This window comes from Triturus cristatus, chromosome 10, assembly GCF_964204655.1.
Source record: "Triturus cristatus chromosome 10, aTriCri1.1, whole genome shotgun sequence".
NCBI classification, from domain to species: domain Eukaryota; kingdom Metazoa; phylum Chordata; class Amphibia; order Caudata; family Salamandridae; genus Triturus; species Triturus cristatus.
This window is the reverse complement of record NC_140593.1, coordinates 351,585,553-351,601,322: the sequence shown is the minus strand read 5'-3', so window position 1 is coordinate 351,601,322 and position 15,770 is coordinate 351,585,553. Positions and strand designations below refer to the sequence as shown.

At 45.0% G+C, this 15,770-nt stretch overlaps 1 protein-coding gene across 2 annotated transcripts in view; it reads right to left on the bottom strand.

The window, feature by feature from the left end:
• ULK4 (unc-51 like kinase 4) overlaps window positions 1-15,770 on the bottom strand; it is a 1,725,799-nt gene that overhangs the window by 379,618 nt on the left and 1,330,411 nt on the right. For both annotated transcript variants that reach the window (XM_085631567.1, XM_085631566.1), the window contains one exon: window positions 6,770-6,955. In XM_085631567.1, the coding sequence (XP_085487693.1) occupies window positions 6,770-6,955 (186 nt within the window). The remainder of the gene's footprint in view (window positions 1-6,769; window positions 6,956-15,770) is intronic.

The window sequence follows — 15,770 nt, the reverse complement described above, 5'->3', positions numbered from 1 at the left end:
TATCCCTGAATCCTATCCCAAAGAAGAGGTTAAATCCCAGGCATGACAGTGGTAACGCTCTGCTTACTAACCCACAAAAAGCACATTCGCCCCTCGTAAAACAATACTTTTTGCTGCAACTAGGTTGGTTTGAGAGAATAACAGTTCTCAAAATCCTTATACGACTATGCAGTTCTGATTTCCCATGCACAGGACAGCCATGATTGGTATCCAGTCCTCTTCGTGATGCACTTACAAGATGCATAATCCAAGTCCATCTGCATTAATCCTATGTACTGTTCTTTCGGACATGGTCTCAAGATTACTAATTGTTAGTCAGGACCTCTATGTCCATAGGCAATTCCATTTTTTATAACCAGTTTTTGTTCGATTCTAAGGGCTTCAAGGCATTCAAATCCAGATGAGGCAATCCAGTCAGAGTTCTGTGGTGCCACATCCAGCCTTATTATTAACATGAAGGCAAACACTATTCCATCAAACAAACACGTTCATCATCTCTATTCAGATGTAAACTCATATACATAAAGATTTTAAAAAAACTCACTCTGAAGTTGAAGAAGTAAAGTAATAATTCTACCACAAAAGGTTCCTGAAAAAACATTACCTTTCTTCCCTACCAAAGCCACACAAAGGATGCTGTTGTACTTGTAAACCAACTCTTTCTCAGTTGATATGTTTGCTCACCAACTGATATAACAACAAAAAGAGCAGAATGCAGCAGGGCGCATTACGTTCAGATCTAAACAAATGACAACCAGCCTCATTTGTTCTTAGGAGGCTACACATTGGTTCACCATGCAAGCAAGAGTTATCTTTAAGATCTTTGCCCTCATCTAGAAGTGCATAGAGGATTCTACACGCCGCTTATCTACAGAGAAAGGTGAAACAACATCATCTGTCCCTCCTTTCATACCCAAAGGGCCTTGGAGTGGTACCAATGACCAAGCACGAAGGCAGATAAGACTGACACTTCTCAATAGTTTCCTGTCTCTGAAACAGTCTAATCTTTAGTGCTTGAGGCTCATGCAATTCAGGGCAAAATGGAAAGCACAGCCACTAAAGCCAGCCACATTAAAGCCCCCTTCATACGTTTGCTATTATAATTCTCTCCCTGAGTGTAGGAAGGTGAATATCTGACTATGGTCACCCCCAACTTTTTGCCTAGTGTCTAGCTGGTTTTTCGACTTAGTTGGCCTGAGGTCCTGCCATTCAGGGTCTCAGGCTGTCTGCTCTCTCTTTAAAATGGACTCCATGTACCCTAGGTACATACCCAATTGGTAAGGATCACCGTATTGGACCCTGTACAGTGTACCCTAGGTACCCAGGGCATAGGTGTACCCTAGGCCTACCAGGGGCTGCAGCATGTATTATGCCACCCCTGGCCTGGCCTTCCATTATGACACAACTGGCTGATCCCTCAGCTGGGGCAAGGTCGTGTAATCACCCCTTGCTTAGGTGTGGTATTCCTATACCTACCTTATATATAGACACATGTGTACCTATCAGCCACTCCTATGGCAGGCCTTAACAATCCTGGAGGCAGAGTGCTTGGTAACATGTGAGATGGTGCTCTAGCATGAGCTGAGCCTGTCTGCAGCTTTCGGAACCATGTCCTTATAGCTGTTTATGATATAGCCTACCATATACTCTTAAAGTATCTTATAATCTTAAACGGTTATGGTAACTATGGTTTGGCTTTATCAAAACATGTCGTGTAAGGTGTCTAACACTTTGGAATAATACCCTCATACCATTTCTGGTGATGAGGATATTATTCCTCCCTTCTAGAGGGAGAGACATGTTAAAATCCTACTTTGCTGTTTAACTCTCACCAAAGCCTCAGCATCACAAAATGGATGCTGCTGCTACAGCCACGAGTCTGACCTCCTGCAGCTGGGAGCCCTCCCAGCCAGGGAGGCCTGGACAATAGGTTTCCTGCTTAGGGAGGTGCTAGCACCTCCCCAGACAGACTTGAGTGTATTGGGGCAGGGAGGGCTGAAAGGAATGAGAGATGCCTGGGGCACACAAGGTGCTCCATGCATAGTCCAGTTCAAACCGGTGCTGGGGCACTCCAGCCCCAGCTCTGGCGCGAAACTGGACAAAGGAAAGGGGGTGTAGCCACCCCCCTTCCTGGTCCCACCCATAGGAGGGACCTTGCAGGTAGCCCAGCCCAGTATATCAGTAGGTAGCTGAGCCCTGCAACTTTAGATTATCCTGAATCTGCAACTTGAACAGAAACTCCGGACCTTCGACATTCGACCTTAGGAAGAAGACTGAAGAATCTCCCTTGTGGCCAAGGAGTGACCACCCTGGGCAACCAGGCACCATCCAGCGACCGCTGCTTGCTTTGCGACTGATCCTACGAGGGACGACTGCAGAGACTGACCAGCGCCGTGACTTCCAGACACCTCTGAACCAGATCCACATCGACAGCGAAGCTGAATCCCGTGGAGGTGACGAGGGACGTGGGACCGGCGACTTGGGAAAAGTGGCTAGTAACTGACTAGCGCGACTTCTGAGGCTTCCTCGAGGCTGTGCTTGGGGAATTGAGAAGCCCCAATCCCGAGCTCCATCTGCAAAGAAGATCAGCTCCCCACACTTCATGTGTTCTGCGTGGGGCCCTTCTGCACCTGAGTTGCTCGACGTGTTGTCCGGTTGCTGGCCCGTTGGCTAGTAGCCTCTGCGGCGACGAACCTTTGATTCTAAATTGCTGGTCCGGCTCCTCCAGACTGGCACCCGCTCCTCTGTGAAAGAGAAGCACCCCAGACCTTCCTGGTCTGCACCAGAAGCAAGTCCTCCATTCTGCGTGGGTTCCGCTTGCCAAGGCTTGTTGGGTCCTAGCTCGACTTCGACGCCGCCGACAGCAAGAGCCTTCGTGGGACAGCTCGTCTCCTGGTCCTGGTCGTCCTCGACGCCTCCTGGTACCCGTGGCTGCTGCGACAAGCTTCACCTCTTCACCTGCATCTTCACAACATCGCCTGGTTCCTTCCTGGTTCCTTCCTGGCTCCTGGCTGGTGACCTAGACTCTGTCCCTTCTGCTTGCAGGTACCCTTCCTTCTTGATTCCATCCTTGGGATCCACCGGACACTCTTCACTGACTGCCTGTCAGCAACTTTCCTTCAGGCATCCATAGGAGTCAACGACGAAACCCGACGCAAGTTCACACCTATGCACCCGCAGCCCGTGGGCTAGGTAACTTGAGTACTCCGGTGCTCACAAGGGTATTGACTATCCTAGGGTCTAGTTTCCGAGTCTCGACTTTCTAGTTACTCCAGAAGTGTCCTAAAACTCTTAATTTCTAATAACTACTATTTCCATCGACTTTTTACGCGTGAGTGTTTCCACTCTGCACCTGAATCCCGTGGGCCTCCCACTTCCTAACCTTTGGTAGTATAGTGTAGCCCCAGCGATGGCCTAGGCCTAGGCCTATCCTGTGTTCATGACAGTGGTTCTTATACCACTTACTTAGTATATGGTTTGCGTGATCCCTAGGGCCTAACTGTATTAATTACCTGTGTGACTTATGTATGCTTAAATAAGACTGTGTTGTACTTACCTCGAATCTCATAAAGAGTGCTGAGGGTATTTTGACTAGAATAAATACATTCTATTTTTATATATATCTGTTGTGGTGTCCTTTCATTTGGTATTCAAGGGATTACAAATGGTATAACAGCTGGCTTCACATGCCATACAGAGTTTAGCCTAAGACTGCTCTTGTTCATGCTACCACTAGGATAGCTGGTCTATAAGGTTGACTTTACAACCAATCACCATAAGGGTTGTTTGGACTGATACAAGGTGTACACTAGAATTAGTGACATCATATATCAGGCCAACTTCTCACAGTGAGGTTCTACCAAAACTCACTACAATGACTCATTGTAAGCAATGACACATCTCAGCATTTGTATAATTATCAATGTATTGAAAGCTGCATTACACTTTCCATACATGATGCCCATGCAAGCATACCACCATGCCTACTCAAAGAAAACAATGTATTTTTAAGCACTGCTGCATCAGTGTAACTGCCATCATACCCTTGCATCACTGTAATCAAGGGGCTAGTTCTTTTTTTACTGCCAACACGCAATTAGGTTTCGCAGTGAATGTTAACAAACTTAAAAAAATCACACTATTTCACCCACAACTGTGCATCGCTTCCTGTATGCACCAACACGCAATCACCTATTAATCCATACAGCTCACAAACATGAATCCAATCAATCTACCATAATCCATCCATCCAAAGCACACCTATCCCTTACCCCCCCAACCATACATTCCAGAACCCATCCATCTATACACCCCAAACACATCCATTTCAAGACATCCATCTGTATGTTCATCTAACATTCACCCCACACCCATCCACATAGCCATCCACCATGTCTACCAACCCACCCAGCTACCCTCTCTCCCATCAATTCATCACTCCATTCATAAACCCTCCACACACTCAATCATCCTGGCACCCAGTCAGCCATCTGCCTGATACTCATCTATCCACTGCTAGACCTATCCATCCTTACATCAAAACATCAACCAACCCCACACTCATACACCCGCCCTTCTACTTTCAAACACATCTGCCTGTCTAAAGACCTCAAATTCATCACCCCACCCACCTAGGTATGTGAGTTAGAGTGTGCAAGTGCGCAGGTATGCCTTTATGCTGTTTTGGTGTCTTCATACAGTATCCATAGGCCAAAAGTATTGGCTTTGTCAATACTTGTGCTGAGTGGATCCCTGGTTGCAGTATAAGCACAATAAAAGAAAGTAGCTTGCCCCCCAACTCAATTCATGTAGTGTAGTTAGTGTGAGGGTATTCTTCAGATTCCAAGGCAAGTGACTGGCCTATCATACTACAGTAAAAAATACAATCACACAGTTCGAGAGGCGAGCATTTTCTGAAACTACTACTATGAGGTGTAGGATCACACAGTGGTAAGCTTCAAATCATCTCTTTAGCCCTGGGTGGAGCGTTTAGGAGCTAAGGTCTGACTCTGGAGCCACCAGCACATTAACACCACACAGAAGGATCATTCTTCGAAAATTGGGAAATAGAGCAAAAATGGAGCAATACGCTTTCAGAACTAATATATTGTTTAGTAGCACTGGATATCAAGCTATTAAAATGACTGCTGTAGCACACACTTTCTAGAAGAAACAAAGGTGATTTAGTCTGCAATTCTAGAAAATGAAAGGCATCTAACCAACTCACTCAAGAGTCGGCGCTTTCCTAAATGAACACCATACTCAAAACACAAATTGACAGCATATTCGCCGACTTCACTAGCTTCGTTTTGAACAGAGAGTGCGATTTAAAATGCTGTGCATCATCCACAGAATTTTGGCAGACAGCGGCCCCAGAATCCTGAGCGATTTATGCTTCCAATATGCCCCCACACGCATGCTACGCTCGGCAGACTTGCTTCTGGCCAGAATTCCCTGGATACATAGGGCCAGAGAAGGCGGGCGCTCTTTTAGGCGGTTAGCCCTTGCCCTTTGGACCTCCCTCCACATTCACATCCGTAGTACGCCAGACCACCTTACTTTTAGAAGGTTGGTAAAGACATGGCTATTTACGCAATGCTAATTTTCCTCTGTTCTGTCGTCTCACTTGGTTGGTTTTTAGCGCTGGGACGCCCCGTTTGTGGGGATGACATGCTCTCTATAAATACTTTCATATTTAACATGTGCCTGTGTATGTAAACATGCATAATTTCATTATATGTATGTATTTAGATATGTATTTCTTTGTTCAAATATACATACTACTTAAGGTTTAAAAGTATACAGATATTCTTATAGGTCTGCTTAACAAATGTATATATTACTTATGATATATATATATATATATAATATAATTGTATGTGTAACTGAATAGTTTACATATAAGTTATTTGATTATAGGCTTATATGTCTCTGTTTTATTTTATTTTCTCTATTACAATGTGTAAATATGATCAAAACAATTGTATCTATAAGTGTTTCACTATTGAAATACTGGGAAAATATAAAATAAAAATACTTAAATATAAATAAACACATTTTTTTTAAAAAACATAAAATTTCCACAGCAAAATAAATAAAAAATATAAATTATCTTTAAGTACAGCAACACAAACGTTGGAGTTTCTAACTATTTATCCATACATATGCATATTGATCTTTATATAATACAACTTTATTTCTCTTTATTATTTTCCATTTACATGTATACCTTTGTATGTAGTAATGCATTCATAGATTTATTACTTTACTCTTACTGTAGAAATACATTAATAAATAAATACCTTCAACTCTCTCCAATGCACTACTCCATGTCTCAACCTATACCTCTTTCACTATATTCTCTAACTCCACTCTAAGATTACTATGACTACTATGATCTCCTAATAACCCCTTCTAGACGTTTCCTTCCTCTATCCTTCCTTTGACTCATCCCAAACCTCATTTTACTACTATCTCACAAATAACACTTTCTAGACCCTTTCTCTATCCCTTCTGTATCCGATTCAGTCCAACTAACAGACTTACATGTCCATCACTTTTAAATTAACAACTTATTTCCCTATACTAATCCACTTTGGGTTGGGGAGTAGCATGCTACTCACCAAAAAACACTTCAATGCCTCATCAGGGGCAGTAAGCGTTGTATAAATACCATTACAATTACAAAAACATCACTATCTTTTTAGATTAAGTCGAGTAGAGTCCACGCATAAATAGCGAGAAAGTAGATGTTTCTGTGTCTACTCACCAATCTTTTGATGACTCGCAACAGCAGCTTCTGGTGTTTTGGGTCCCTTTTAGATACAAGAACCTCTGCAAAGCATTCCATGTTTTCTGGAGACATGCTGTCTTGATTGTCCCCGCCGTACAGCTGGACCATCACAGATAAGCACTGCGACGCATGGTCCCATATTTCAGAGTCCTCACTTGGAAGCTGCAAACACACCAGAAGTTTCAAAATTTCACAGGAAAATTTGCTAACATTTACAATATGTTTTACATCTTTTAGTGATATAACTACAATTTTATGAGGATAAATTCAGCAACCTTTTATTACAATAAAATACTCTCAGCAGACACAACTATAAATATTCAAACTCCAAAAATACAATTTCACTATCTAAATGTACAATTCTGATTCTAGAATTTACTGTGCTCTATTTATTTGAAGGAGGAGAATACGAAATTTGCTCAGAATGATCAAAATACAGAGTAGGGTGCTTTATTCAGCTTTGCCTGCCTAAACCAATTTTGCAGTAGCAACAATTTGAAATGTTTCAATGTGTAGAAAATGTTTAGGAGTATTGTTCAAAATGCTCAAAGTTTAGCATTTGAGCCATGTGGCACTCATTTCAATTGGTCTTTAATGCCATCCTCTTATTAAGAGATCCTGGCAGGGAGCTTTTTGCCAAATGCGCTTCTGCTGTAGCGAAAGATGTGTTTTCGGCAAGGCTGAATGCCAAGCAGGCCACTCAGCATTCTTGACTGTCATGTGCCTTTCATGATGGTTTCCTGACCAGAAGCATGCATTGTACAGCAGTCCATGCACGGAAAATTAGTAGTGGACGTCCCGCCCAAAACAGGGCTGAACATGACATGCTACTGCGGCTGAGTCTAGGCTTTCTGACAGCACAATTTCAGCTGCCTCTAAATGTGGCAAGAGAACCTACCTTGGGTTTGTTGGAGCAGCAGCTTCGCCAATTTATGGCGCAGCTCGCATTCTTCCAAACCTTAAAAGACCCCACTATTCTTCAGAACACTTTTTTTATCAGCAGAGAGCAGTGTAAGTAGCTATATAATGTAAGTTTAGGGGCTATGCATAACCATTTATTGTTGTTTTATATTTTTCTTGTACTGGAGCACAAATCTGAAAACAGCTCCTCCATACTCTGGTAGTTCTCATTCTCTACAGAGAACTTTCTAAGACGTGGGCCCCTTGCTCACTTTGCCACTGGTTTCAAGCTAGCCTGGATGATGAGGGGTGTTACCCCAAAACCGGTCCCAGGATGCTTGTTTCCGGTTCAGGGAAGACCTGGCTTGGCAGTTCGGGTTGGACTGTTCCCATGAGGCACAGCGTCAAGACTGATTTGCACATAGCTGGGTCTGCTCTGAGGTGGCAAAGTGAGCTAAAGAACGATGATGGATTCAACCCAGATCTGTGACTGGGGGTGAGTGTCTGAAAAGTTTCAGCGCTCCGTCCATCATCTCCTTGTGTTTGCTTTTATGGGACAAAGGCGTACTTAACCTCTCAAGTTCCGGACACACAGAATGATAGGGGCACAGGCAGAGGTGGTTGACTACAATAGAAGGGCCTCCCCTCTGGAGTAGGTGCCAAAATGATGTACAGCTGAGGTTTACGGAGTCTGGATAACAAGGCCATAATGTTTACTATGGTGTGACAGGGATGACATGCACTCCATGATTCTTGATCTTCTTTTACAGGATGTGAAGTCATAGCCTTGGTGGAAAAGCACAGGAAAAGTTGAACATCTGCTCCGCAGAAACTGCTTCTCCAGCAAATTCATTTCCAGAAATTCCACGTACCAAAAGTGGTGAGACATTTCTTGTTTGTGTGTGTCACAAATGGATCTATATCTGCTCAACTATTTCTGGACTATACAAAAGAGATCGATGGAATTCTTCAAATAATCTCAGCCACTGGTAATTACTCTGAGCGGCATCCCTGTCCATCATTATTTTGCACACTATTCCACCTCAGTTTTGAGCCAGCCATATCCCTATCAGTCTTGACCCTGCTACAATAGGAACAGTACAGCCTGAACTGCCAGGCCAGGTCCTCAATGAATCGGAACACAAGCAACCTAGGACTGGTTTGGCCCCGATAAGAGCTCATCAGCCAGGTATAGCAGGTCCTTGTGCCAGCTTCCCCCTGCTGACTCGCTCAGCAGGTCCGATGCCTTCTGCTTGCTTCCCAATGGTTTTGTCTGTTTCTTGACTGTTGCACCGCATTATTTTGAGATCGCTTAACTCCCTCTATTCGTCCGCACTGCTTGTTTGCCAATTATTGTGCTATTTTCCTTTGCTCACTCGTTTTTAGTTAAAGACTTGTCCATTCTGTACTGCTGAGCTTTGTTAAGTATCATAAAGAATGTTTCCCTCTGTTTGCCCACACTAGTTGTTTGCCCTTATTGTGTTATTTTGCTTGCTTACTCATTTTCGTTAAAGACTTGTCCATTCTGAATTACTTAGCTCTGTTAAGTATTGTGAAGACTTATTGTATTGCTTTGTTTAATTATAGTTGGTACTTGACTTGTTTAAATAAAAGTCTTTTTATCCTGTTCTCTGCATTGCTTTCCCTCCTTACACTACTCTCCTGCCCATTTTGCTGCCCGCTTTCCCGCCCCTTTTGTGGCCCTGACCATCGCCAACCATTCCCCCTGCCGCCCCCCAGGACCTATTTAAAGGAAGCCGCAGAGTGGCCACGTGAAAGGCGCCCCAAAGGCAAGCTTGTCTGCATCTGTCCACGCCTTGACTGTGCCCAGCGCTTGGAACACTGACTCCCTCGCTACTCATAGATTTCACTGCTGCTGAGCTCCGAGACCTGGACCCCAGACTCCGCAACAATAACTGCTACCACACCTCTCCATGATCTACGGCAGGGCCTTTTTCCTGTTGGCAAGGGCTCTTCTCCTGCAACACCAGAGCACCTGCACACACAACTACCACCACGCAGACCATGCCGGCTCCAGAACAACTCCACTGCCTCCTCCTCAATGCACAATCACTCTGAAAGTACGCCACTGAGATCTGGGACACCATCACCTCCCTCACCCCGAAAGTCATCTTCCTCACCGAGATCAGGCTCAACCCTGCATCCACGCCAGACATCACCACAGCAACTCCCGGATGGCTACAAAACAGTAGCGGCCCATGCAGGTAAGTGTGGTGAGGCGGGGGCAGTGCGAGGGTGGGGGTGTGGAAGTGACAAGCGACGGGATTAAGAATGTAAAATAAATAAATAAAGCCACTAACCTTGTGCTCGCCGCATCGCTGCAAGGTAAGTGGTTTTATTTATTTTACATTCCCTATCCCGTTGTTTGTCACTTTCACACCCCCACGCCACTGCGCTTACCTGCATGGGCCGCCACGGCTACAAAATAGCACACCGAGACCGCAACAACAAGCAAAGCACAGAGACGGAATTCCCATCATCCACAAAGAAACCATCCACTGCACGACCACAGCAGACGACACCACCCCGATCATGGAACACCTCCGTTTCTAGCTCCAAACCAACAGCAAAACCACCATATGAGGCACCATCGCCTACAGACCCCCAGGACCACGCCCCAAATTCCGTGATGCCATCCCAGAGTTCATCACCCCGCTTGCCATTTATTTCAAACACAACATCTTCCTCGGAGACCTCAATTTCCACCACAATGACCTTAACACGACCAACACCGCCAACTTCCTTGAAACATGAACAACGGCCTCACCCAACTAGTCACCGACCCCCCCACCGCACAGAGTAGGACACACACTTGACCCCATATTCATGGCCAGCAACAGAGTCAAGTACAGCCATGTATCTAGATCACTTGGACAGACTACACCATAGTCCGCTTCACAATCACAGGACCCGTCAGCACCATCACCAAGCCGCTTGTACCTCACACCTCAGGTGGAAAAAAGTTTTATAAAGCCAATGGACCGGCGCCCTCAACACCTCCCACCCAGACACTGTAACCAACCTAGAACAGCCTGTCAAGAACCTCTCCGTCTGCATAACTGATTGTGCCGGCAAAGTCGCCCCCATCAAGCCCACCAAACTCAAGAGATCCTCCAAAGAGACCAGCTAGTACACCATGAAACTAGGAATGACCAAATGCAACTGCAAGCAACTAGAGAGGAAATGGCACACCAGCAAGGAGCCCACAGACAATGCCACCTTCAAGACATCCCTCAACCAATATCACCAACTCCTGAAAAAGACGAAAAGGAGGGCCCTTGTGGATTGCATCAAAGCCAGTTCTACAACAAAAAAGAACTCTTCAACTTCATCAGGGAGTTCTCCAACCCATCAGTCTCTGAAAACAGTGTCAGTGACTTTTTTAATGTCTGGCAGGGCATCATCTATGTGCTTGCCAAAGAGCGCATCCCCATCAAAAGGCAAGTCGAGAATTTTACTTTGAATTTCCGGACAGAAAGTGGTGGATTTAAGCCAACCCTAGTGACGCAGGACCGCCGCTCCAGCCAGTTGTCGAAATCCTAGGGAGGCTATATCCATGGAAATGTCAACAGTTTCAGATGCTGCTCTTTCCCCCTCCAGGAGAATTTTTCTCACCTTCTGTTTCTTATCCTCTGGTAAAAACTCAAGGTATGGAGCAATACCTGACCACATTTGGCGGTCATCCCTCCCAAGGATGGCCAATGAGTTAGCGGCACGAACGGAAGCACCTGCCATGGTGGTAAACCTCTTCCCTATATTGTCGAGCTTTCTACCATCCTTGTCAGGAGGCGCAGTGATCGGTGCAGATGGATTTCTTGAACTGCGCTGAGCCGCCTGACCGAGTCAGGCCTAGGATGACCGGACAGGCAAGCAGGGGCATCATCCGGGGCATTATATTTCTTAGCAATCCTGAGAACAATTGCCGGTACAGATAGAGGGTTCCTCATAATCGAGACGCCCTCTTCCCAGATATGGTCGATTATGGGAATGGCGCGGACCGATTTCCTGCTCTGATCCTTAAAATCATAGAAGAAGCAGTCGGACTGGTTAACAGGCATAGTTAGGTGAAATCTTGTCGCTGCTCTCTCCATGACTGCACGAAAACTCTGATGTCCTCCGTAGGGGAATCAATTGCCTGAGGAACTGGCGATGATGGTGTAGGGATTACGTAATCCTCACATTCATCCACGGTTGTTGGCTATTTAGGGAGTTCGTCCTCTTCAGCAAGCATTTCCTCGTCATCATCTTGTACCCCTTGGTCTTGTGGTATAGGTACAATATTTTGAGACCCAGCAGCCGCGGCAGATGAACTTGAAGTATGCAAGACAGATGGAGTTGAAAGCTGTCTTTGAACAGGGTCAGCCGCAGTCGGAAAACGAGTATGGTAATCTTTCAGCATAGCTGCAAAGTCCTCTACCAACGCTACGGGCATCTGCACCACAGGTTCCCGATGAGGCAATAAAACTTGAGGCCTTTGCACTGTTTGATAAGGCTCATAATACTTTTCTTCTTCATCATTCTCCCTGTATTCAACATGAAGCTGATAGGGGCTACGTGCATGGCTGAACAGCCCATCATCCTCTGACTCTTCCAATAAATGGCTTCGAGGCAATGGAGAAATCTATGAAGGGTCGTGGTAGTAGCCTCTCGCAGACGGGAGCGTAGACGCTAATTTTGATGTCAAAATAGGAGTTACTAGCAGTGAAGTAGGCCTTTTCCGCGTGATCGACGAGATGACCATGGAAGAAGACACAGGGACAGCTGAAGCTGCCATTACTGATGTCAATGTCGTCGACGGAAGACCCGTCGTCGATGATGTTGTCCTCGAAGAGGAGGTCGTCGTCGACGGTGGGAGCGTCGATGAGAGTGAAACCGTCGTCGACGGTGGGAGCGTCGACGAGAATGGGGCCATCGTCGATGGTGCCATCGATGGAGTTGAGACTGTGATCGTCGACGGTGCCGTCGACGGAGGCGATTTAGCATTTGTCATCGAAGGAATAAATCTTACCGGTTCTTTCATCGATGAAGGTAGCTTTGTCGTCTTTGACTGTTTCAATGCCGTTTTCAGTGGCATTTTTGATGTTTCTACAGTTTTTCCCTCAGAAAAGAAAGAAAGCTTCTCTTTTTAGGGGCAGAGTGGCCAGTCTCCTGATGAGACTTTTTAGATGATTTGCCCGCTCTTTCAGGTGGATCTTCAGATCTATCTCTCTTCTTAGATGCTGGGAGGCTCTCAATATCATCCTCTTCAGACACCACTTTAGATCTCACCTTCAATTTCTCCAGCCAGATCAACAACTTGCCCTCTCTATCCTTTAGGGTCTTTGAAGAAAAGGTTCTACAAATCCTGCAGTCCTTGACCTTATGACAAGGATACAAAAAGTATATACATTCCTTGTAGGGATCCTCAAAATGTAATCTCTTTTTCCCACAGGAACCACAAGGCAAGAATAATCCTTTCTTTGAAGATTCAGACATCCTGTACTCACAGTATTCAGCAAACTTTGAGAAAAACGGAGCAGAGCTCAGGGAGACTCCCTGTCACACGACGTGCGGTAGAAAATCTGAGGGACTTGCCTCTCTGTGGAGTGTTCTAGAGGGTGCTGGAGCCTGATTGACTGGGTTCCAAATGTGGTTCTTTTTTACAAAAGGACAAGGATAGGCTAGTGTAGTGACTTTATGGTCCATTATAGCCTACTGTATGATATTTTACTACTATTGTGTATATATTTTGTTTGTACCGTGAGACTCCCACCTCGACGGCGGGGATGATTCAGGCATGTGAATCTATGAAAGATACCCCAATACTGGATAACTCTGGAATTTCGTATGCACGGGTGAGGTGGGTATCCAACCTTCTATGTTCTAAAGGGTTTCTTCTTAATCCACTGGGAAGGGTCCTTAAACACTAAAACTGCAGCAGCAACTCTCCCATTGATTTGTACGTAGCACGCGGTTCTGTTCTCACACTGCACCCGTCCTCCGTGGGGTCCCTTCTTACTCACCTTGGGTGGTTCCTTGAGGTCTCAGCGATTCTACAACCTCTAGACTCTGTCTTGTCTCGAGTCGTGGTTCTTATAGCACTATTATAGTATATGGTTTGGTCTCCCCCTGTAGCCCACTGTGCATTAGTGATACTTACGTTTGTTTCTATGCTACAGTATTGTGTGCTTTGTGTTTATCTGCGTGTAGCAGATACTGTGAGGTATTTAAGATGTGTTATAATAATAAATACATATTTTTATAACTACTGTGTGGATCTCCTTTCATTTAACCAATACATTAAGGTTGCATTCTGGCAAAACAAGCTGCTTAACATTCCTTCAAGACTCTCTTCATAGCTACCACTTGGATAGCTTCCTAAGGTTATCTTTGACCTATTAAATCACAATAAGGGTTGTTTGGACTGGTGCAAGGTGCCCACTTTAATAAGTGGATATCATGTACCAGGCCAACTTCTCACAGATAACAAGGTAGGCAGCATCATGTGCTGGATTAAAAAGCCATGAGGTGAATCAAGACTACGCAGCCTTGGTATTCAATACCCTAAACTTTGATAGCGCTGGCCTTGGGCTGCTGAGCAAAACTTTGAGCCCCGGCACTTATTCGTTTACAAATTAAGCAATGACTGTAATTAACCTATTGTGCATCTAATACTAGACCTGCCTTTGCTCTGTGGATAGACAGCCAGACGAGGATCTGCCCAGTAAAGGCACAATTCGGCGCAGCCACTCCAGTGCACCTCCAGTGCTATTTTTAGCTTTTCAGTTTACAACAATGTGAGTGATCAGCTCTTGGCCTGTGTCGCAATCCCGTCCATAGCCCGTCGTAGGGCTTCTACTTTCTCAGTAGGAACTGTGCATTTGTTGAACAAAATAAACATTTGGAATGTGCAAGACTGATTTCATGCACAACCTCAGGGCATGTTGGCCCATAGTCCTGCTAGCTCACAGTCACAATTGAAAGTGCACAGCAGACAGCGGGATACAGGCTGCACGCAGGGTGAAAGGACAAGAACCAGTGCTCATTCAATTCCTGGATCAAGGGTGCACAGAAATATTGAACTATCCGTTCACGGCACAGGAGTATATGTGGCAGTGCCAGTTCCATTCACTCTTGAAATGGGACATCCATTGCGGGCAGAAAAGATAGAAACACAGTTTCGACAATCAGGTGTAGGATCAACGGAGACCTCCAAAAACGCTTCCAGCACAGAGTGTATAAATGATTGAAAGACTCCAAAGACTTTCTGGAAGATGCTAACCAAACCTGAGCCATTGCTTTTTAAAAAGTGTGCTACCCCTACAGTATTAGACTTGTTAAAAATGCGGTGCACCAGTTCTCCAAAATGCAGCTGGAAATGTGTGCGGAGTAGCGACTGTATATCTGAAGAGGACCTCAAAACTTGAAGATCAAACGTCTCCCTTGCCAATGTTAAGGACACATCTTTCTGAAATAGTAAGGTTTTCCATCTGCTCATGGAATCAAAGCACACAATCGAAAGTTTAATTGAAAGCAAAAGCTTCTCCTCCCTAACTGCACTGGCAGGTGGAAACAGTACTTGTGTACAACAAGTGACAATGGCAGAAACAGTGACAAGATAAGCAATTCCCGGTCTCATGCCGCAGCAACCTTGATCGTTTTACATCAAATAACGCCCATTAGCGAGCAATCTGAAAGCTGGTTGGATCACAGCTACTGGGGAACCTTTTAAGTACCATTCCACACCAAGATACTTTTTTGGAAATGCTACATAGACGATATCATCGTAATCTGGAAAGATACAGAGGACAACCAAAAAAACTTCATCAATTGGATCAACACCAGAGATGACTGCTTAAAATTCAATTTCACAGCTGACAAAAAGCGCTTGGACTTTCTAGACATCACAATCTATGTGGAAAATGACACAATCCAAACCAAGACATACAATAAACCCACTGCGAAAAACAGCCTACTCTCTTACACAAGCTTTCATCCGAGACCACTGAGAGAGAACTTTCCCTACAGTCAGTTTTTGCGTCTTAGACGTAACTGTAGCAAACTCAATGACTACAAA